Source organism: Argiope bruennichi, chromosome 4 (assembly GCF_947563725.1).
Source record: "Argiope bruennichi chromosome 4, qqArgBrue1.1, whole genome shotgun sequence".
Classification (NCBI taxonomy): domain Eukaryota; kingdom Metazoa; phylum Arthropoda; class Arachnida; order Araneae; family Araneidae; genus Argiope; species Argiope bruennichi.
The window spans coordinates 117,033,500-117,059,076 of record NC_079154.1 but is presented as its reverse complement, the minus strand read 5'-3'; the positions used below and the strand labels follow the sequence as shown (position 1 = coordinate 117,059,076).

Genomic DNA, 25,577 nt, shown 5'->3' with positions numbered 1-25,577 from the left:
CTGAATAATCCAAATAACTGAAATCAGTAATTCATTTGATTTAAAACTATACAATATATGCTCCTTTGCATAATTTTTCTATTCATTTGTTCAAATAAAGTTTTAGGCACTTTATAAATACATATTTTAAATATTAAAAGTAAACTGCTGCAGGTCTTGAAAATTTTTAAATAATATAAATAATAATTCTGATGCAATCAATCATTCTTAATTTAAAATAAAAATATATCAATCATAATTAAAATTGATAACTGTATATTATTCCTGTAAAAAAAGTCTTTTAATAAATCTAAAGAATTTTAACTACAGAACAATAAAATAATTAACTGCTATGAGGCAAATCTGTTATTATTAATGAAATTATATAATATAGAAAACATGTATACCTTATTAAATAAAGGAACATATCACAAACTTCAATCAAATTCTTTTAAAACTTACATCTTGGAATAGTTGATACTTTTTAAAAAAATTATAGGTATATGCAATAAAAATAAAGAAACAAATATTAATATTGGGAAAATCTTTCACAAATGTTTAGAGCGAAATTTTTGAAAAAACCTTAACTAGATTCACAACAAAGACAAAACTAAATAAATAATATTTTATGTTATACTGTATCAACCATAAATCTGGAATTCATAGTACAATAAGAGGAATTTAAGAAATATTTAATAGACTACTACTATATCAAGAATTGAAAGCAAACCAATTCTTTCATCTTAAAAAGGAAGAATATAATATTAATTATAGAAATAAAATTTAGTTTGCACTTAATAAGCCCTAAAATATACAAACCAAATTTTAAAAGAAGTGTAATACCAGTAATTACTTTGCAACACAAAACAAAATGACAATTGCATATCTACTGCAGCAGTTACCTTTTTTTAAAAAAAAGAAATATGTGGAAATTCAGTAAAAATACAGAAAATCTTTTATTTTTAATAATTTTTGTTTGAAAGATCAAGCTCTTTGGCAAATGCTAGGCAACTGAATAGCAGGCGGAAGACTTCCTTCATTGATACTATTAACATGTATTTTCATATGAATCCATTTGATTTTCCAATTGTCATTATAAGCAGGATTTTTCACCAATCCAAAGAAACAATCAAACAAACCAATACAATTGGACATTTGATGGACCACACCACTTACTAATATTCTAACCAGTCCATGAGGGTCCTGTTCACTTGTTACAGAGTCCTGAGAAGTGTTGGCATCAAAATAAAATTTGTCATTCATAATTAAACTTCTCAGAAAATTAACGACTTCATTGGCTCCGACAACAGTAACCTCTTTTCTATCTCTGGCTGTTTTAAGTTCACCCATTAATTTACAATCCGCCCAAAAATGTTCAGGACCAAAATCTTGAAGTGTATTATAAATTGGAAAGAACCACATAGCAAACTGTGTTCCCATGGCTTTCAACATATCAAAACTGTTTTGCTGTGGAAGTTGTGACACTCTTGAATTAGTGACAGTGGAAGTATTTTCATTATTTTCATAGTCAGTGTTCTGAAAAATGAAAAAAAAAAATGACTTAATTAAAAAAATAATAATTTAAAGTTTTTGAAAAGATGAAGATTTTAACATATTAGTAGTATTTTAAAGGATCATTAACAGTAACATAAATCAAATACATGTACCAGTAGGTATAGTATCATGCATACGATTAATAAAAATATTACTAGTATTCAAGAAACAAAACAAAAATTAACTATAGATAACTGAATAAAACTTAACTGAATTAAATTTGATTAATAAAAAAAAAGCAATTTCTGTGTTTTCAACTGTAAAACAACTTGGTTGAAAAATGAAATCATTTATTCCTAAAATTGTAGATTTTGTTTAAATTTTACTCTATAACTGGTAAATAGTATATTATGATAACCAACCATATATACCTTATTTAAAGATAGCATAAATAACAGTGCGAGAATATATTTTCCTATCTGACTTCATTCCATCGTTAAATGCAAATATACTTGAAATAAGTATTCATTCATAATTTGTTTTAACTAAAAATAGTGAAACAAAATAAATTTCCTTAAATTTTGTAATAATAAAAATAAAATTTAACCACATGCTTTGCATACTTTTGAGATTATAAAAAATATTTCATTTTCCTGATTTGTGATCTATCAGTTCACATATATATTTTATAAACCAAATTATTCCTACACTATTATTAATCATGTTAACAAATTCAATTTAAATTTTAAAAAATATGTAAATTTAACACAGACATAACAAATACTTGCATCACATAAATATTGATTGATTTAGAAGCACTATATACCATACATACAGCATCATATTTTATACAAGCTACCTTTGGCAAATAGTTTGATTGCTGGAAATTATAGTTGTATTTGATGTGAATTAAATCTCTTATACATAATTCTATATTAAATCTCTTGATATTCATAGTTCTCTGATCAAAATACTATTAACTTCAAATTGTTATTGACATTTAAGTCTTCAATAACCATATACCTGTTCAATTCATTATGTACCTGAACCTCTATAGAGGACATAATACACATGATGTCAAAATCAAAAATGTTACTACTCCCCATATAATTTAACATCAAATTGCATGTTACCTTATATGCTGCTGCAAATTCACTTTTTTCACTTTACTTAGCAATTAAAATGGGAGTGCATTTTATTGGTATTATACGAGAACATCTAACAACATGATAATAAGTTGGAAACATTTTAATTAAAAAAAATTACAGAATTGTTAATATAATCATTCAATGCACTGGATACATGTTAATAACACTGAGGACTTTTGAGCTACATAGGTTTTTCATCCCTTATGGAAGCTAACAGCTGTAAATTCAACTAACTTAAGCTTTCAAATAGTTAATGTCTTACTTCAATGAGCAATGCTCACATTTTAATTCCACTTTCAGAGAGGTTATCCTTTCTGCTATTTGATTTTCCTTAATTTTTTTTTAAATTTTTTATCCCAGATGCATTTAAAATTTCAGAATGATCTCGCTTCATTTTCTTTATTTATTGTACATATGCTCTTAATAGTAAGTGAAAAATAGTTTTACTCCTTCAAATTAAAATTAATAGAAAATAAATAAAATGTAATACCTGAAAACAAAACAAAAATCATTTTCACTCATTAAGTTTCATTTTTGTGAATATTTTTCTTTACAAATATATTAATCAACAAATACAACACGAAAGAGGCGTGCTTATCTAGGTGAGCATTCACCTACCCAAGATGAATCATTCAGCAAATATTCATATTTATAAGCTTTTTGTTCCAGATTTACTAAAGATATAATACAATATCACATACATATTGGCAAAGTGTTTAAGAATGAAATGATCAACTATGTTTCTAGTGGGCTGTTTGTTATTCTTACTGTTTTTTCTTACTGTTTGTTATTCTTACTGTTTTTTCTTACTGTTTGTTATTCTTACTGTCCACATCCAACACAAATCTAAACAATAATACCACAAACAAAAAAGGAGAAAAACATTCACAAATACGATATATATATATATACCATTCATTTTTAAACTAAAAGAAATATAGTATCAAAATAAAATAAATTATTCAATGACAGCAACATTATCAATATATATGCCCATTAGCCATTAAGAAAAAATAATTAGTCATTGAGAAAAGTGAAAAATGACCCCTTTCACCTTATATTTTCTTTGTTGCAAAAAATTAAAATCTAAATTAAAGAAAAGGCAGTTAGCATAGATTAATTTTGTAAATTTTTGTTACAAAAATAATTTTCAGATATATCAAAACTTAAAAGAAAAATTGTACGTTTCTTTTCTTAATTACAGGAGAAATATGTAATGTAATGTAATAATTTTTTTAAAAATAGAATACAATATTTAATAACATATAATAAATGTAAAAATGTAACTATAATGTAACAAATTTTTTTAAAAATTTATGTGCTTAGTACTATTTTAAAATTTAGTTGCATTTTGTTCAACAGAGATGGACTTTTTGAAGATATACAGAATAAAAAAATGTTGAAAAAAATAGGGGCAATAATATTCATACAATACTTTGAAGATTCCATAATTTAGCAAAAGATCTATATTCAACTCCCAATATTCAGAGAGAAAAAAAAATGCATGTACAAAATAAGCAAAGAAAAAAAAAATGCTTTAAAATATTAGCAATAGCTAATATTTCTTAATCAATACTTCAAAACAATTTTTAATACAATCAGATACTTTATAATTTCACAAAAAGATATTAAAGAAAAAAAATCTAGTATCACATGCAGTAATAGACAATAAATTATTTCTGGATTACAAAATAAGATCAATATTTTACACCTAATTTAACTAGAATATTTAAAATTCACAACTATTCATATTTTTGTCTGTAACATGTAGTTTAATTGACTTAACTTTAAAAATAAATAGAATTGTCAATTTTTTTCTTTCTGAATTAAAAAAAAAATGTTTATTATAGTTGAAAACGTGAAAATCATATAAGCAACAGGAATTGAAGCTTAATTATATATTGCCTTTTCCATCAATACAAAAACCTTTTTTTCTTTAATTATAGACATTCTGAGAAAAAAAAGCAAAGACTTTCAGAGATTATGTATGAAATATAAGTTTGCATATAGTTGCAAATGACCGAAATAAAGACACTTTCGGAATCAATTTCAATATATTTTTTTAGGTAGTTATGGTTTGTACACAGGGCAGAACAAAAAGATGTGTTTGTTTACATTACAACATAAGAGGAAAGTGAAACAAATTTCTCCTTTAGCATAATTACTTAGGGGTTTTTTACAGATTTCCTTGACATGAGTCAATTCAAGAAAGGAAATTTTAGGTATCTTTGAAAGGAATGAGTAGGTGTTATTAATTTTCCCTCTTTCTCTTGTAGAATGAGAATTAAAGCATCAGCAATTTTTTACAGTACATTTAAAAAATATTTACATAAAATAGTGGGTTTTGTATAAGGAAATTAAAAAAAAAAAAAATTAGAATAAAACCACATGGACTAATTTAAGATAAAAATTATTCATGAAATCAAGATAAAATAGTAAATTTTTTAAACAGTATATTAGTAAATCTATATCATTTAAAAGTAAGAGAATTAATGGGCTGGTTAATTGATTCAAAATAGCCAGTATAATTTGAAGCAAAATCCTTTGTAAGTAGATACATGACAGCTGTATTTCAGAATTGAACATATTTCTCAAATGTGGAGTTACAATTTTATATAGCCACAATTTTGGCAACTTCAAAATTTAAATGCAAACATCTCACTGTCTGGTGGATGTACAGAAATGTGGATGGTCTCCATTTCTCACTGTCTTTAAATGATTGATTTTCATTGGTTGTCAACATTGCTTTATAAGAAAAAAGAGCAAGACACTGTTGAGTCAGATAAACATTATTTTTTTTAAAAAATCTAGTTTTAGAATAGGCTTTCCTAATTGTTCCCAATCTCTAAAAATTCCCTCGATATTCCTAGTTAGGTGGCCCTTCTGGGTTTCTACCTGAAATAGAGAATTCCCATTCTGAATTGTTAAAAGGTTACCTAATTACTTTGATATTCCTTTATTGTGTTTTGATCTTATGGTTCAGACTCACGGGCATTAATACTCAAAAACTATAATTAAAATTCAGCTTTAATCCTTCAAATAAAATGAGTAATGGTTTTATGTTATGACCGCATTTTCTTCAAGATTCTAGAGCACAACATCATTAAGCATTAATCATATATATATTTTTTAATATAATTGTACATTTTTTAAATCAAAGCTTTATTTTTTTTTTCTTCATTATTAGACAAAATGTTCATCTTTTAGCAATTTTTAAAAATTTCTTTGTTGAATAATTATCAAAAACCAGAATTGTGTTTTCTCAACACAGTGCTAAAGGCAGCAAGAAAGTATTTAGAGTTTGAGTATTTATAAGTAAGGGGCTTTACTAAAAAAATTGCTCAGCAATAATTTCAACAGCATGTGAAATTATTCCTCAGCAATAATTTCGCGTTGCAACTCAGTGTTAGGCAATTAAAGTTATAGAATTGGAGGATTCAGAAAAGAAGGAAAGTTAGAAATCTGCACAACTTAGAAATTAAAATCCTTTTTAACTTTGAATTTAACTAGTTTAAAAATAATTAATTTTAAGAATGAAAATATATTATTATATACATACAAGAACAAATATAAATATTCAGAATTCAGTTACAAAATCATGAATCTCTAATCTGACGGCAGAGACTGTCACCAGACCCTGCAACCCTATTAACTTGTAGAGTTTTGTCAGGATGTTTCCTCCAGGAATGCATGTTTTTAATATAATTAAAAATAATAAACATATTTCAGTCAAAAAATATCCAATACAACAATTATATTCAGACAGCTAAAATATTTACTAAATAAAAAATAATGAAAAAAAATTACTTTGCATTCTTCAATTGAATGCCATTCTTTAAGACACATCTTCACCAAATCGGATTTAGTAGATTCTGGGGAAACAAACGGCTTTATTTTAAGTAAATAACTGAAGATTATTTTCTTTGTTACTTTCTGTCGTTTTAAAAGATCTGATGGCTTTTCTAAACATGACAATATTGCTTGGATAGCAGCTAAAACAGAAATAGAAATAACATCAAAACCAAATTTATAGGGATAAATGTAAAAAAATAATAACAAATTTTATATACAACATATAACAGTTAAATAAAGAGTTTAAATACAATTTTAAAAAATGCAACTTCATGGGTTCCCTCCCCTCTTCTTTACAGAAAAGTTACTGTGTTTTTATATTTGTTGAAGATTTTTTTAATGAAATTCCAGTACACTAAATAAAGAAAAATAAGTAAATTTTTTATAAATTTTCAATAAATGAATAAAATTAAATGGAATAACTTCTTGATATTTACTTTTATGTCCAATAAAATTAATTAAAAGAAAAATATCCCTTTTATACCATTTACAAAAACTTAAAATGAAGTTTGATTTACAAAAATCTCAAATAATTTACTGTATTTCAAGTCATGAACATGGAAGCTATAGAAAATCAATATCATGAACATGTCAATACAAATTAAAATATATATACAAAATAAATGAGAAAAAAATGACATATATTGCAAACATGTTCTTCTAAATTTCACGTTTGATAACATGTCATCAGAGTAATATTTTAAAATTAAGATGAAACATACATATCACAACATTTTGTATTTTTTTTAATGAAGTAAAACCTTATTAGATATAAAGCAGATCTAGGTGGAAGGATATTAGATATAAAGCAGATTTAAAAAGAAAAGAATCAAATCGCAAAAAATATTTAACTTCTTCACCACCATTTTATTTATAATGTAAATTCTATTCTATAAAAACACTTGAAGAGTTTTCTTCTTTATTTAATCTACTCAATGTTTTGTGATCTTTTTTTTTTTGAAAGTATGCAATTAATTAAAAAAAATTCATGAGAAACCTATATATGGGACAGTTATTTTTTAAAAAGTGGTTCAGGAATATATTAATCCCCTTTGCATTAACTCAGGTGAAAAATTAATTTAATCTTATGTACTTTTTCAAATTTTCATGGACTGTATTAGTTCACAGAGAAACTTCATATTTCTGTACAAGAATAGTATTCCAGTATTATAACAACCAAATATATATATCTTCAGAAAAATCGCAGATAATAAATTAAATAAATAGATGACAACCTGTTATATAGATTTTAGATTTATTGAAGAGAAATTAATGAATGGTGAAAGATCTGGATCTTGTTATTTCTTTACTGTTAAAATAGTGTATGATTATCCATCAACTTTAATACAAAACAAATAATGGCTCAGTGTTTTAAAAGGTTGTTATGATTATTTTTATAAGAATGGAATGAAAACTAATAAAAATTTGTTTATAAGAATATAAATAGTTAATAAATTTTTCTTCACAACTCAAGAAAAACTTTAACATGATAAGTAGAACAACTTTTTACTTTACAAGCTTAATTTTATATCAAAGATAAAAACTTGCTCATAAATTAGTGCATGATTATATTATTTATCAACATGTACATATTACTTTTCAATCACTTAAATTTTCACTTCTAGCTAATAAACTGCTAAAACGGCAGCTTATATACTGTCAGAAGTGTGAAATTTTATGCCAATATTTGCATTTGTAAACTATTATTTCTTCGCTATTAGTGAAGAACTATATTATTTTTTTAAGTAAACTCATTAGTAAAGAATTATTTTTTAAAAATTTTAACACCATGATAAACAAGAAATTTTTTGATAAATTTCGATTAGATTTCATCATATGAAATATTGTTTTTAATTGTTAGCAGGGTATGAGACAAGTATGAATAATCACTGCATTTTCTAGATTCAATAAGTCTAACAATCGTCGAAAATATTGCAAACCATTTCTATCTGTTATATTTAAGAGTCTCTTCGTCACCGTGTCTGCCAAAGAAAATAAATCAGAATCTGAAAAGTCGTTTAAAATGGTTCGAAGTCCAGATTCTTCAGTAGGAGTTAACATTTTTTTAGAATAAATATCTGCTAACTTTCTTTGTCATATTAAAAACAGCAGCTTCAAGATTTCGAAGATTTATTTTGCAATTCCCTTATCAAACCTTGTTTCGTTTCATGTTCAGTTATATCAAAACAATGGCTGGTTTCATTTCACTTCATATACTAACACATGAAAATAACTCCTGGGCAAGAAATACAGAAATAAAATTAAGGTGTAAAATTTTAAAACTTAAATAGGTGTTAGTGTTATTTCACAGAATTGTAATTTTTGTCATCATCTCAAGCATAGCATCATTGCTAGTTCTTAGCGACCGGGTGCAAAGTAGAGATGCATAATCCACGATTTTTTGAATAATCAATAATATTGCTATTGTTCGTTTTAAATCTGCTTTCCAAATATCTGTTATTTCAATCATATTATTAATTAAAAATTATTACTTAATATTAAATATAAAATTTATTAATTGTAATTAATACTTAATTTACTAATTTAAGTAACGTGTGATTGAATTAATTTATCTGTTTCAGCTTACTTCTTAAATTTTTTTTTCTCAAAACTATTTATTTAATTTATTTATTAGAGTGAACCATTTTCTGGAAAAGATGAGTTAAAAATATATGTCATTTCTTTAAAATGTTTACTTTAGTCCTATATTCTACCAATAGATGGCGCCAGCAGTAAACAGAGTACATGTAATCAAAGTCAATCATGTCACGAGCAATTAAAAATGATCTGTATGGAATAGTGCATCATCAAATACGAATATCGGTCACTCCCGTATAGTGGAGCGGTGACTTCGCACTTTCCAGTGAAACCTCGCACTTTCCGGTGAAATCCCCGCTCCGATAAATTTCAGTGATATGCAATTCAATGATACGATACGATAATTCCAATAACCGGTCCATTCACTTTTCAATCCAATCACAGATTTCTTTCGAGCGCTTCCATTGGACAGATCGTATCGATTGCTACTTTCCAGTAAAGTCACCGCTCCGGCAAATTTTAATGATATCGTATCGATTGTTACTTTCTATCGTGATCCAAAACCTGTAATTGAAATATCATCAGTAAGATCGTATCAAGGATTTGAATCACACCCCTCTTTGAAAAGTATTGATCACTTGTATTTGTGACTTTTTGATATTGGTTACTTAATAACCGCTCTGAAAATATTCGGCATCCCTAGTGCATAGGTGTCAAATTCTGTCGATACTGCTACGTTCAGTGGTGGCGGGGTGGTCGGCTGTACGCAAGAACATGAAGGGTGCAAAGATGTATAAATATCTCGAACACAATGTCGTGGGGAACTCGTGAGATCGAGAATATTATCACGATGTAAAGAGAAAAATAACAGAATGTCCTGAACAATACTTACTCACACTACGCCATTGAAAAGAAGTGAAAGAAACTAACAGTTTTGCAATTAATCAGTCAATAAAAAATAGGGTGAAAAGAGCTCTTTTTCAGGAATTAACTAAAGAAAAAGTATAGCAACGTAAAAGAAAGACAATAATGAGGGCAAAATTTAAATTTGGTGAGTAGAGGGCAGAGTTAATAAGATGGTTGAAGAATTCTTGCAAGCTCTATACACTATGGATATCAATTTATTTAAGATTACCAGTTTAATTTAATTTTGATTATATGAACATCTCCTTTCGATGTAGCACGAAGAGTATTTGGGGAAAAATCACGTAATTTTGAACCCAAGTTTGATAACAATAACTTTACCTGAATTGGCTCTCCTTGATGAAGTCACCCACCAAACCAACTGAAAGTCGCTTAACCCACAATGTCAGATTTGACATGCACCGGACGCCACAATGAAACTTTAATGAAATCAGTTTTTGAATCCGTATCAGTCCCGAAGCGAGGCCCTCTCTATTACCAAGATATACTTTACGATATATTCAACGAATTTGTTCGATATTCTAAATACCGGACAATCTTGGGAAGATATTGTAATGATGTTATTAGCATTTTGTGCTAATAAAGTTACTAATAAGTCAATGTGTGTCTTAATTCTAAGTACTTAGTTTTTTTTTTTTTTACGAACTTTCCTATGAAATTTGTTTTCTATATAAAGCCTCTTTTCAATAAACTGCATTTCAGAAATTAATCGACAAGGATAATATGATAGATCCAGTAAAAATACTGGATTCACGACAAAGTTTTATAATTCGCAACTATTCTACGCCATTGCCCTGCCGTTCTCTTCATACCGCAGGAATCAATGCTCTCTAGTAACAGGTAATAATACCTTCACTAGAGAGTGTGCGAGAACGTTTCGGGTAGACCGTTCCCACTGGCTTGAATTAGCAATTTCAAACAAGATGCTGTGGCAGCCAGTTATTGCAATTGTTTCTCTCCTATCTAAACTACTCAAATAGTGAAATTTTGGTTCAAGTATAACTGAATCTTTCATTTAACAATCATTTTATGGAAGCACTTTTTTCTCCACCTCTCTAATCATTTGAATCAAACGTTGGTTCAAATGTTTGTTTCCATGTTCGATACAAACCTTTTTTTTTTTTTTTTCATAGGAATCAATGTAAAATAGGATGATGCGTTCCATTCCGGAAAGAAACACTCAAATTAATTTATTTAATTTCAAATTAATTTTATGCTTTTTTAAACAGAAAATAGTTTGACTTTCTTTTTTTGGATACAATTCAAAATATGGCGGAAATGAAACACAGTGTTATTGTTAAATGAATTTGCTATGTCCATAGCTACTTCCTCATCAGGGTGATGCTTCTCAATATACGATGCAATAATTTCCTATGCTTTGACATCTCCCTTATTTCACTGGAAAGTTGTTGCTCTGATAAATCTATTGTTTCTTCCTTTTCTGATAAAATCCCTGCAACTTCTTGTTTTGATACAGAATACAGTTAGTTCCATAAGCTATTCAGTAGTTCTGGGAGAATTCTTACACCAACTGATTGATGGCGTTGTTATCAACCTCCTACCCCATAATCTTCACCAGAGATCAAATCTTGTCTCTATAGGCACTACTTGCTCAAACTCTTCGGACTTGCTCTCCACAACGCTATGCGGCTAAAAAACTTCTTTCATGCAAATATAAGACTATTCTTCGAACAAACGCTCAACATAAACTAATAAAACCAGTCAAACATGTGACCTCACAGTATCTCTTAGTCACTCCATTTTTGAAACATCGCTCGTTAAGCGAGTCACAATTTTTCATCTCGGTTTTCTAGGCAAGATTTTTTTTTTTTTTTTTTTTTTTTACATTTTGTTTTGTTCGTTATGTTAGTCATTTTTCTACATTTGCTTGTTATGCAATGCTTCTTGTATAATGTATTTGAATTTTCCTTATAAAGGTAACGTTTCTGAGGATCAGCATCACTGGTTGATTTCGCAAAAAGAATACCTCTTTAAAATAATCAATTCGAATATACCTACATTTGAAAACTCTATTTTTATAAAAATTATTAAATTATTTATCATTTTTCATTTTTAAATTATGATGTGCTCTTTTAATCCTTATTACGTCAATTCGTACAATATAATAAATAGCGAAATGCAACAAATTATTCATTAACTAACTAAAGATTTATTAAAAATCCCTAATTCCACTTTCCACGAGCTTCGCCTTTTGTACAGAACAGCACTACACTCAATCACTATCCACTGATTACAAGTAGACGAGTCTTTCCGTAGTCTACTTTTTTTCAACAAAAGAGAGCTTTGTTTTTAATATGATGACACAAATCCCTTTCTTTCACTGGTTTAAAAAATTTACTTTTTGAATTTGATTGGTAAAATTTATGGTTAAATCTATCTTAATAAAAAGTTATTCCTCATAGCAAAAATTTATAAATTTCGTTTATTTTCCTTTGGTAAAATTAAAAATTACATTTAAAATTGTTTGATTCTGATATGATGGTGCAAAGTATTTATTGAATCTGTACACTACAACTCCACTGCACGCTGCTTGAATTTAAATTGTACTGACTGCAGAAAAATATTAAATTTTCAAGAAGACAGAGAGGTTACCAGAGTTCAAATCTAGAATTTTTATAAAGAGTAGAAGTTATGAATCTCAGAATCTTGGACAATTTAAAAGGAAGTGTGATATAGATTCTTATTTGAAATGATTAAAAATATATGTCCCCTCAGAGTGCATTTCATTGTTTGTTCCTACTTACTTTTAGCAATTGTTTTGTTTTTGCTATTTTTCAGCAAAAATATCGTATGTAAACTATCATAATTATTAAATACCAGCATTTTGGAGTATCTTATTATCTCCAATTTCGTTCGGAAAAGCTGAGGAATAAAATTTTGCAAAAACAAAAATGGCAGAACATTTAAGAGTTAGAAATAGAAATTCGAATTAATAAAAAGGCCAATAGTACAATTTAGCAGTAGAAAGTAGAGCTTCTATTTCTAATAGAGTGTTCATTCCATTATTTAACTCATTTTTCTTAGACACCAACACAACCTTTAAAGACAAACACTTTCCTTTCAATCATATACTTCAACAATAAAGCTTAAGAATATAATTTTTATTCCATTGACGGAAATTGTAAATTGGGCCATGAAAACAAACTTTGATTTGGCAAAACTGGCGCTTCTGAAATCTGTCATATCCACTTCAGCACTGTCAACTCCATCAATTACTACAAATACACGAATAATAAGTTCGCTTTTCGACATTTTAAATGTTATTGACCAGCCACGTACGACTTGCAATAGGTTACTACTTTATCTCTACTGCCTCCATTTCTTGTTGAAAAGAGCCAAATTCCTTATCTTCTGATACTTGTATTAATATAACTCTTTCCTTTTTTTTTTTTTTTTTTTTTTTTTTTTATCATTTTCGCTTTAAAGGCATTCTTTCATATTTGACGTCAAATGGCTTCAAATTATTATTTACAACTAATCTTTATAATTGAAAATAATAAGTATATATATTGTATATCAGATTTTTTTAAAATCTTTATTCTTAATTCGACATACAAAAATGAACATTGATGGAAAAACGGAAATGTATTAATACACGATATTGTGTAATATCTCCACGATGTTGGCCATTATTCCGAATAATAATAGCTAATATTAAACGCTGTTGATTTCCTAGATTTAAAATTACAGCCTAATAAACATATGCCTAATATATGTTTTACTGTTATTTCAAGCATCAAAGAAGTCATGTTTAATTGCAAGCTTTTGAGGATTAAGGATGGTTCCTTTCGGTTTAATCATGCTTTATTTATCTCCGCCCATTCAAAATTCTTTTATGACTGAAAAAAAAAATTCTGAACCTATCTGTGTCTAAAAAAGTACTTATTTGTGCATGGATATAAGGAAATAAAATAAGCAAATGAAATACTATTCTAAGATAAAAATAAATTTGACTAACTAATAATATCTATTTTATGAAAATTTTTAGTGAAGCATTCAAATTTGTTATAATTTCCTGACTAATATTTGACTATTGGAGATTTCAAATCGAACGTATACCTATTGTGTTATCATAATAACAAAATACATCTACGATACTCTGGAATTTAATTAGCCGTAATTAAATTTCTGCTAAAAATAAGAATCTTGTTTATTTTTTGAGTCATTCTTTTAATTTAGAAATTTAAGAAATTAAGTGTAAAAAAGGTAATTTTTACTGTTGCCAAAAGTTTAAAATAAATTAAAACTATCTTTCTTGTTTAAACCATTCAAATGTCTTTTTTCGAAACCATTGGATTTTATTTCAGAATCTTTACTTTTTTTATTTTAATATTATAGAAATCTTTTAACTCTTACTGCAAATATTTTCCAATAGTTTGTGTATGTTCCTTGAATTCTAAAACACTGAATCTAATTTGCGAAATGCGTTGGAAGTTAAATTTCTGCGAATGTCTTTAATATTTTTATTCTAGCTCTTCGACAGATAATTCAATTACAAGTTGAAATAAAAGTCGTTCGTACCTTAAACTTAATTAAACTGTAACCGAAGGGAACGAAAGCCATTACATTAATTTTCGTTCCACCATCGATTGAAAATGCTTTGAATTCAGTTTACAGATACATCTTTGGAGGAAGAATCAAGCGTCTGAATATTCTTTAGAAGTGATTGCTTTGGAGGAAGAAATCACTTCGCTGAATATTCAGCACTCTTTAAAATGTTTATAATTTTTTCCGATTTTTACGTGCCATAAATTATCTAAAAAGTAAAATTTATATTTATAGACTTCTTTTAGGGTTTAAAGAATGAATTATTTCACTATTTTGTTATTAATCTTATTATTCTTATAAAACAATATACTTCTTTGAAGTAAACTTTGAAATCTTAGAAACGGCATAAATTAATATTAATCATCTGAAAAATGTCATAAATGCATAAATTTATTAAAAACTTCTGAATACTCTAAGTTATGGCTTTTGCAAATATTATCTTTCTCTTCTTTTTTTTACAATACCTTTATCAAGAGAATGTACTTATTAGGTTTATGATATCTTAGAAACTGCTGGATTTATTTCTCGATATATATACTGACTAAACGTCAATGGTTCCTTTTACCTTCTTAAAATGATAATATAATAAAACTGTCAACTATAAAATCAATTATCTGTAATAATCTGCTTATGGTTAAATTACATGTACATTGACAATTTTGATTCAATCAAATCCCATTTGAAAATAAGGTTGAATGGCTATTGAAAAGCCATTTAGAAATCCCTGAAAGCGCAATTGAAACAAATTTTGCTTTAAATACCGAAGCCATTTTTTTTTCTGAATCTTTTTTGGGCTATAAAACATTTAGATAGGAGTTGAGAGAAAAATGAATTCAATTCCAAAAGTTATCTACAAACAAGGTTACTTTTCGACATAATTACAATGACGATTTTAACATTTATCAAATCAGTTTACTAGATTTTCGATCCCCTTTTCAAAGAACAATGCCCCAACAATGTCAGATGGGCCTTAACATTTCTAAGAAGCTCTTCACTATTCTGCAGGCATTTAAAATTTTCTTTTATGAAAAGAATATAGAGAAGGAATGTCTATTAGCACAAGATACTGTGCGATGTTTCTTAAATGTTGTTCGATATTGTGAATGCCGGGAAATGTCATGAAGTTATCATAATAATGTTGTTGAGCATTTTCTTCTCACAGGGTAAACATTCAAACTTGTAAATAGCAACTTTGATGTTATTTTCATCCAGTTCTTTGCTTGGATTTCAGATAACCAACTTTTATTTCGAACCATGTAATCAGCTGCTTGTTTCCTATCTTCTGTTGCGACAGAACGCGTTCTTATTACCTTTCATCGAGAATGTGACTTAGATCTGAGCGATTTTGATCCCTTTCATGAATTGAAGTGTTGGTTAGGGCTAGGTGACAAAGCCTTCAGACGAATGATGAGTTTCAAAGAAATATTAAGGTACATATCACAACGCTGGTAAACTTACTTCGAAAAAGTGATCGAACACCTTGTTCACCAAAGCGAGAAATGTCTGGAATTATGCCGGAAAGAAACCATGTTTGTATACAACTTTTGGTAAAAAAAAAAAAAAAAAAATCAATTTGCTCTTTGCTGTTTTTTTTTTTTTTTTTTTATTGCCCATTGGAACTTGAGGGAAAAAAATCATGATTTTCGTGTGAAAATTGTTTGCTAATTCTTGATTAACTCCTACAGAAAATGGATTTATTGGTGAATAATTAGCTAATGAAACTCTTATTTATTCCTCTGTTTCTGTTCAGGTGCAGATTTATTGGTATAATTTTTGGTTATTTCGTTTTACGATGTATATTATCTTCCATATTTTTTTAGCCTTATGACACATATCCATCTAAATATGCTCTATTTTATAAATTTGACTCTTCTTTTATTGAATCTTAAAACTCCAATTCTAACTTTTTTGTATTATTGATTTACCTTTAAGAAATTTTTAACATGTACCAGTATAGAGTTCTACTATTAACTTTTCTTTTCCTCTCAAAGTATATTCCTACAGGTTCGTAAATTTTCATTTTTTTTTCTCATTCTGTCGCAATAACGCGTTTTTTGTTATCGTGACGAATTATTTTAAATTTGAAATTCCTAGTCTAATTTCCAAATACAGTTTTAGTATAATATAATTCTATGATTTTTATTTATTTATTTATTTTTGCTTCAAAATACTAAGAAATAAAAAAGAAAAACCAAATAAAATACACACAGAAAACTTTTGTTCGAAAACAAAATTTTATTTGAGGATACCAGAGAGAGCTTGGACAACACACAACATTTTAAGCAAGGAGAGGATTAAAGTCTGGAACCTCTTCTATGTAAATATGGAAAATAGAACACGAATTCTCAAATCAGAGCAAACCTGTTCCGATGTTACCATGGCAACGTCTAACGATTCGCCAATAATACTCGATTTACATTCGTATTCTTCTTGAAACTTATATTTATTTTGGAGAGAGTAAATAGTCCTTGTTTTGTTTAACTTAGTTATGAGCAGGTGGGTTGTATTTTCTGTTTTTTCGCACTATTTCTGTTCGTTCCACTTGGGAAATGAATAGGATGGTAGAAGAAAAATGCTGATAAAATTCTTATTATTTCTTCATCACTCGAATTCATGGGAAAAAAAATCTTTTAAATCTTAAGTAAATGATTCCCAAATAAGAAAAAAAAAAAAAAAAAAAAAAAAAAAAATGGAACGATTTTATGAGCTTAGTGAGTTTGAGAAGGAACATTGCGAAAAAAAGATTTTATAATTGATTGGGAAGGGAATAATTGCTGCATGAATTTGTAAAAAAAGTACTTTTTTGAATAAATATACTATTTGGAACTATTGACTGGCATAAAATATCCTCTGAGTACTATGCTCATTTTCTAAGAATACGTTTTATTTAACTCTCACTTTTTATTTGAGAATATTTAGAAATAAAAATAGAAAAAAAAAACACTTAAAAAGTAATTTCATTTTTTTTTTGAAGATTAAATTTATCAAAGTAGAAGGACATTGCTTCTTGGAAACTATTAGCAAAAAGTGGTTATTTTTTCAAACAAATTGCTTTGTTTTATTTTTAATAAATTTCACATTCATAAATCCCTTCAGATATTAAGATGGCGGTTTCTTCAAAATCACCAAACATCTAAAAAATACAAGTTTATAAAATTTATATTTAAGATAATAAAATTAATATCTATTTTATGAACGTTTTTGTATGAGAACGTTCTTTTTCGGCAAAATTGATTTTAATTTCAAATCAGTCTATATTAAAATTTTCCATTAAGGTAATTATTATAGTTCAAAAAAGTAATCGATGAATCAAACCTTTTGTTTTCTTACTTTTACAAGAAAATGCATAAAGCCATTGTCTTAAACGTGCATATTTGAAAACAGAAATTTTCTGCAGAGACTGAGACCGGCTTTCAAACTGGAAAAAGAAACATTAAAGGGGATTTTACGTGTTAAAATATTCTTTATTGAATATTAAAGAATATTAAACGATTAGAATGAAATGAAATGGGAAAAAAGCCGAATTAAGATGGATTTTAAATAGTCACTTTTAATGTAATAATAATAATAATAATAAAGACATAAAATTTCAGAACTTCTAATGAAAAAATCATTTTGAATTCTATATATTCCATTACCTTATATTTTATATTATAAATAATAAAATATAATTCTATATTCTTCTGATATTCTAAATCATGATTAAATATAATTTTGTGTTAATTCAAAATATTAAATAATTTCTTGCGTGAAAACACAACTGCATGCTACTATGAATGATTTCAAATTTTATTGAAAAAATCATATTTTGAAACATCGTCTTACAATAAATTAAATTTTTCAAAGCACAAATTTCTGATTCCTAATTTAATTTCCAAAGACTATCCTTTGGCATTTGAAAGACAATTATTAATTTTCTGATGCTTGAGATTAAATCCTCAATAATCATTTACTTTTGTCTCCCGAAGGCAACGTTTTTTAATATGAAACTAATAAAAAAAATTTCGTTTTCATTTCAGTTAAAAAAGCATCACAAATAATTTTGGCTTCAAAATCGTGTGGCATTTTTATTCTACCATCAATTCAATTACGTCATATTTAATTTTAGAAATGAGAATCCTTCGCTGCTGGTGGCGGGGAATGTATGATGTGTTCATGTTGAGTTGAACTTTTTTCGCTAAATTAAAACTGTCATTCTGTATCCTAACTGGAGATTGCAACTAAGTTCTATTTATGTTTAATAGAATTTAGCATGAAATCGATTATTTCTCTCTATTTCCGTTTCCATTTTCATCGAATTTACTGTTGCGGTTACAAGTTAAACTAAAGATTAAAATTATCTTACTAGAAAAAATTGTAATTTTTACTTTAAAGAACAAAATTGCTAGAAAGAAAGGTTACATTTAAAGAGAAATGGATACAACACTGTCTGAAAAATATAATTTTTATAAAACAAATTTCTGAATATTTAAGAAGAACATCTTTTCGAAACACTTCTTTTCAAATAAAATTTCAAAATCTTTAGTTTTCAAATTTTGCTGACGAATATTACTTTTTCAATTTTAAATACATTTTTTTTTATTGTCGAAATGTGAATATTTTGTTTCAGTACAGAATTTGCCTTAAATAGATATGTTTCCATAATTATTTTAATATTTATAACTATTTTTCGCAGAATATATAATCAAATAACGACATATGGAGCTAATATTTTAATAATTTTGAAAATACAAATTCACGACAAAATTTTTTATTGAAGTGATAAAATGATTGTTATTTACGAATTATATTGTTATACTCTATGTATTATTTAAATTATTATTAATTTAAAGCTTTGTATTCATCTCCTGAATATGCGGCACAGATTATATTTTATAGATATATAAACCTGTTGGAAATCTAACTTCTATTCAGAGCAAAAAATGGAGGCACAACTTTCAACAAATCAATTAGAAAAGGATTTTTAACATTACTGTCACAGAAATACGGGTACAGTCATTCTGAATGTTTAAAATAAATATGTAAACAAAAAGAAGTGGAGTATGTTTCTTGAATTAGAAATTAATCAATCTAAATCACAGCTGAAATGATCCACATAATAGTCGTGTGATTTTCAGACCGTATGTATCAGTTAATAATATGCAATTGTTGATATGCAATTAGATTTAGTAAACTTTTTGCTTCTTTAACTCATTCCATGATAATTTGATTGCCTCTCGTGAACAAAAACATGATAGCCTTTTAAACCTATCTTATAGATTGTGTTATATAGACTGTGGAAAACAGATTTTCAAAACTAATTTTTTCTATAATTTATCTTATAATTTTAAACAAGCAATTCTTGTATATATATATTTATTTCGTGTATCTCTTTTTTTTCTAGACATTTTTATATTAAAAGTAATAAAATCCATGCCACGTCTATAAGTCCCTTTTCAGCTTTTTAAAAAAATTCATGTTAAATTTATTCATTCATTAACCTTTTAACAAAGATATGATGCATCTGATTGCCCATAACCGCACGAACCATCATTATGAAATCATCTTCCTTTTTATGAAATATTAACTGCTCATAAAATATATTGTAGTTTTCCTGTTAAAGAAAAACAAAGGTTTGTTGGCTTTTCCTACAGAGCACCAGATGTTCATCTTATTTACAGAGTCGAGGGATTCTCATTTCGGCAGGGGAGGGGGACAATGGTCAGAGTCTGCAGTGATCCAGGCTGAGCTCAGTCTCGTTGTTCGAGAGCGCGCTGAGATCCCTGGCAGGTTTCTTGCGGAAGGACCGCCGTAGAGATTGATGAGAATGCGACTCCTGCGTGTAGTCGTAGGTCACGCCTCCAATTATGCCACCGAGCACTGGTGCCACCCAGTAGATCTGAAAATTAAAAAATATATATTATTTGGTGATATTTTGGCAATAAAATAATTACCAAACCATCTTTATAACATAAAACATATAGGTATTTACACATATTCTTCCAATGCTGGAATTTTATTAAGAAAATAATTAATAAATATGTTTTTGTAAATTAATTATAAAGCTATTTAATATACCTGGTGTTTTTCAGAGTGATAATATGTTCAAGTATTTTTTATCAATAAATAAAATAAATTATTTATCATTAAACTATAACTAACAGTTTCCTTTTGTTTTATTATTTGGGAGCAAAGTGTTTATAGCATAGCAAAGACTCGCATAAAATCAGCTTTAACTGGATACATGGTATAAACGCCATAAGAGAGAACGTGAAACAATGTTTAGTAATAGCATACGAAGAGATACTAACATTAACGTAGTTAAATACTTTATTATATAGAGTGTCCAGTTTCTTCGTCACAGAAAAGACCCTTTTTATGTATATACAGTGTCTCACAAAAGTGATGGGACACTTGTGCTTTACAAAAGGAAATTGTAATAAAATAAATTAAAAAAACATGTACACATTTTTTGTGGGTGTGTTTCATACTTAAATTTAGTAACAATTATTACAGAACATAAATTTTGTCAAAATATTAAAATATTAATTTAATAAAAATACAATTGTTTAAAACGGAGCAAAAAATAGCTCACATAAGTGATGGGACACCATTAGATATGCAACAAAAATCGTCTGAAATAAGCAATAAAAATATATTTGGTGGTTTTATTTTTACTCAAAAGCAATTGGCAATAATTTATAAAATCGTCTGCAGTATTTCTCTCCAGTTTGTTTTGGAATTTTTGTGTTTTTTAGCTCTGTGCAGCCATGAATGCTAAACGAAAAGAAACTTCACCTGAAATTCGAAAATTATTTATTAATTTGCATATTGAACGTGGAAAATCTATTAGAAAAACTGCTGAAACAGTTAACTTGAGTTATTCAACAGTTTTCAATATCATTAAACGATATAAAAATAATCATATTATTCAGGATAAAAGAAGACCTAGCCGACCATCAAAGTTATCCAATGGAATAAAGCAAATTATCGTTCGAAATATTAAAAAAAATCCAAGAAAGAGTGCTCTTAAAGTTTCTGCTGATTTACAAGCATTATATGGAATAATTGTTAATCCTGAGACTATTAGAAGAGTAATTCGATCTGCTGGATATCACGGTAGAATAGCCAGGAAAAATTCTTCGTAAGTGAAAAGAATAGAAAACTCAGACTAGCTTTCGCAAAATCCAACATAAATAAGAATTCTGATTACTGGAATAAAGTTATATTTGCTGATGACAGTAAATTTAATATATTTGGTTCTGACGGTAGAATCTTGGTGTGTAGAAAACCCAGGGAAGAATTTCGCAAACAGAACGTGGTGCCAACAGTAAAACGTGGTGGAGGAGGAGTTATGGTATGGGGGTGTATGTCGTCTGCTGGAGTTGGTAATCTTGTTTTTATTGACAATATAATGGATCTGATTACACAGCACTAAATTTATGTCGATAGCTCTCACATTATTAAATAATCACAACACAAGAATAAATTTGGACTCTTTTTCCTTTTATTCTGGTCATCATTGCATAGCAGGCGCAGCCTTGCTAACGCACACACACACACTCGCTAACGCTACACTGAAGTGTTTTTCCCTTTGCCGCAAGAGGGCAGCACAGTGACAGGTCGGAACATACCGCCCGCCTTGACATAATGTTGTCAACACACACACAAGGAAAAACTATGAAATATCACAATTCAATGCACAATGCTGAATAAAAACATACAAATTCAGATTTTAAACACTACACATTACAAGGTAATAACATTAATCACACAATAAAGAACACTAATATAAAATTACACATCAATAGGTAAAATACAAATTTTTGAAATGGCTCTTTTATAAACTCCAGATTGAGTTTTAACTTTTACAACTCTGACCCTTTTATCTTCACCCAGATAACATTCAATTATTCTACCTAATGCCCATTTTTGAGGGGGTAGGTTTTCATCTTTAAGAAGCACTAACTCATTGATTTTTACATTATCTTTTTATACCTTCCACTTAGACCTCTGTTGCAAATTATTAAGATACTGTATATGCCATTTTCTCCAAAACATTTGAAATAATTTTGTCAGTTTTTTCCAATTGGATAATCGATTGTCTTTAACTTCGATTAAATTTGGCTCTACAACAGTATTTAAGGATCTGCCAATTAAGAAATGAGCAGGGGTTAACACGTCATACACATCGGTATCGGACGACAGAGGTGCAAGTGGTCTAGAATTTAGAATTCCTTCTATTTGCGTAATAACTGTTAGGAATTCTTCATAGCTCAGTTTGGAATTACCTAAAATGCGTTTGAAATGATATTTAAATGCTTTAACTCCACTTTCCCAGAGGCCACCAAAGTTAGGTGCTCTAGGTGGAATGAAGTTCCAATCAATTCCCTCTGTTGACAAATAACTAGCAAGACTATCGTCGGGTTTTACAACTAAATTGTATAACTTAGAAAGTTCCTTATTTGCTCCTATGAAGTTTGTGCCGTTATCTGAAAATAATTTCGAACATAAACCTCTTCGAGCCACAAATCTCTTTAAACACGCTATGAAGGCATCTGATGTCAAATCAGTGACCATCTCGAGGTGCACTGCCTTAGTAACTAAGCATACAAATAAACAGACATACACATTATGATAAGTGCCCTTTCTTTGATGTTTATATTTCACAAGAAATGGGCCACAAAAATCTACTCCAGAGCAATTAAATGGGAAGTCAGGAGTCACTCTCTCTTTCGGTAAATCGCCCATCAATTGTTTAACTCCTATGGGTTTAACTCTGAAACACTTAATACAATCATGCACTACTTTCCTACACGTTGCCTTACCTTGAACTGGCCAGAAACGTTGTCTGACATAATGTAGTAAAGCAGTAGGGCCTAAATGAAAATATCTTTTATGAAAGAATTCAATAATAAGCTTAGTTAATTTATGACCTTTAGGCAAAATAATTGGGAACTTACAGTTAAAATTTACATTACTATGTCTTATTCTGCCATTGACTCTTAGTACACCAACCTCATCTAAAAAGGGGTTTAAACATTTGATCTTACTTTTGTCAAGAACAGGTTTATTTTTATTTAAACACCTTAACTCTTCTGAAAATTCCCTACTCTGGATTTCCTTTATTATGAAGGTTTCAGCCTTCCTAATTTCCTCTGTTGTCAAGGGACCCAGTCTCCTTTCAGTTGGACTTCTCAAGTTGTGGAGAAATTTGAAAACATAACTTATTACATGCAATATTTTATTATAACTATTACTACAATTAAGAATATCAGTAACACATGAATTGTTCAATGTAGTAACTAAAACACTTTCACAGTCAACTTTTTTGAGTTCACAGTCTACATCGTCCTTTATCACAGAGTCAGAGATTTCTCTGCACGGATACTCACTGTTTTTTAGAAAGGCAGGGCCTTCCCACCACAAGTGACTCTCGAGCATTTTGGACGGATTTACACCACGACTGATAAGATCAGCTGGATTATCTCCTGACGAAACATGTCTCCACTGCTCCTGACACGAAAGGTCTTGAAGTGTGGCTACACGGTTTGCCACGAAGGTTTTTAACTGGGACGTCTCTTTTTTAATCCATGACAGCACAATCATACTATCGCTCCAGTAATAGGTATTGGACACTTTCAGTCGAAGAGCCGACTGGATACGCTGCATCAATTTCACCAGCAGCACAGCAGCGCAGAGCTCCAATCTCGGGATCGTGAGCTTCTTCAGTGGAGCCACTCTGGATTTACTGGCCACCATCTTGACAACAACCTCACCAGCAGGTGTTTGGGATTTGCAGTACACAACAGCTACAAAGGCAGCTTCAGAAGCGTCGCTGAAACCATGAAGCTCTATAGCCTCGACGTCGGAAAATGGAAGAATACATCTGCTCACCTTGATGTTGTTAATGCACTGTAACTCGGTTGAAACCTTCTCCCATTCACTATGATTTTCAGGAGGAAGCTGATCATCCCATTGAAGATTCAGAAGCCACAATTTTTGTAGAAAGATTTTCGCTAGTGAAATCACAGGACCAAGGAGGCCCAGAGGGTCAAACAACTTGGCTATTGTGGATAGAACTGTTCGTTTAGTATGAACATCCGTTGAACTTATGGACACCTTAAACCAAAAACAGTCATTAGTATGGTCCCACGTGACACCTAAAGTTTTGTTATCACAGTCTGCAAAGTCGTAGTTGCATCCAGAAGTGGTAGACAACTGAGGATGATTGCCTCGCCATTTATGCAAGTTCATGCCAGCTCGTTTTAACATGGAAGTGAGCTGCTGTTGCATCTCTATGCATACGGGTAAAGTCTTAGCACCAGATAGCACATCGTCCACATAAAAATCTTTCTCAACAACGGGTGCTGCAAGGGGAAAATTGTGTCCCTCATCCCTTGCAATTTGAATTAGCGTTCGAGTAGCTAAAAATGGGGCACTAGTAGTACCGTAAGTAATTGTCGACAGTTCAAACGTTTTCACTGAACCATACTCACTGTCCTTCCAAAGTATTCTTTGTAGGTTTCGCTGACTGGGATGAATGTAAATCATCCTATACATTTTCTCAATGTCCGCAATAAATGCATATGGATGTTTGCGGAATCGCATCATAATTGAAATTAAGTCCTCCTGCACAATTCCCCCATTAAATTGTAAGCTATTGAATGATGTTCCATTCGTGGTTTCACTAGAGGCATTAAATACTACACGAAGCTTAGTGGTCATTTTCTCTGGTCTATATACTCCATGATGGGGCATGTAATACACTGTTTCTGGTTCTGTCTCATGCGTCACGTCTCTCATATGTCCCAACTTTTCATACTCATTAATAAATTCTTCATACAATTTTAAATAAGTTTTATCACTAGATAGTTTACTCCAAAGTGTATTTAATCTTTTTAATGCTATACTTTTAGATTCGCCTAAACAACTAGGTTCCTCTTTAAGTGGGATTGTGACTACATATTTTCCACTAGGCTCTCTATAATGAGTTTTAACAAAATGTTCCTCAGCGATTTTTGCCTCATGGGATTTAGGGGTCTCTAACTCAACAGTTTCTAGTTCCCAGAATTTTTTCATGGTATTGTTTAA

At 29.0% G+C, this 25,577-nt stretch overlaps 2 protein-coding genes across 2 annotated transcripts in view; both read right to left on the bottom strand.

The window, feature by feature from the left end:
- Positions 1-321: 321 nt before the first annotated feature.
- LOC129967013 (uncharacterized protein C3orf38 homolog) lies at positions 322-8,733 on the bottom strand. Its single transcript, XM_056081643.1, has 3 exons — positions 8,414-8,733; positions 6,429-6,613; positions 322-1,515 (listed from the first exon to the last, which is right to left on the bottom strand). Exons 1-3 carry the CDS (start codon positions 8,532-8,534, stop codon positions 964-966), a joined length of 858 nt encoding a protein of 285 aa, XP_055937618.1. The 5' UTR covers positions 8,535-8,733; the 3' UTR covers positions 322-963.
- A 10,500-nt stretch (positions 8,734-19,233) lies between these two features.
- Positions 19,234-25,577, bottom strand: part of LOC129966913 (lens fiber major intrinsic protein-like) — a 50,619-nt gene continuing 44,275 nt past the window's right edge. The window contains exon 3 of the mRNA XM_056081528.1: positions 19,234-20,382. Coding sequence (XP_055937503.1) covers positions 20,206-20,382 — 177 coding nt within the window. The 3' untranslated portion in view covers positions 19,234-20,205. The remainder of the gene's footprint in view (positions 20,383-25,577) is intronic.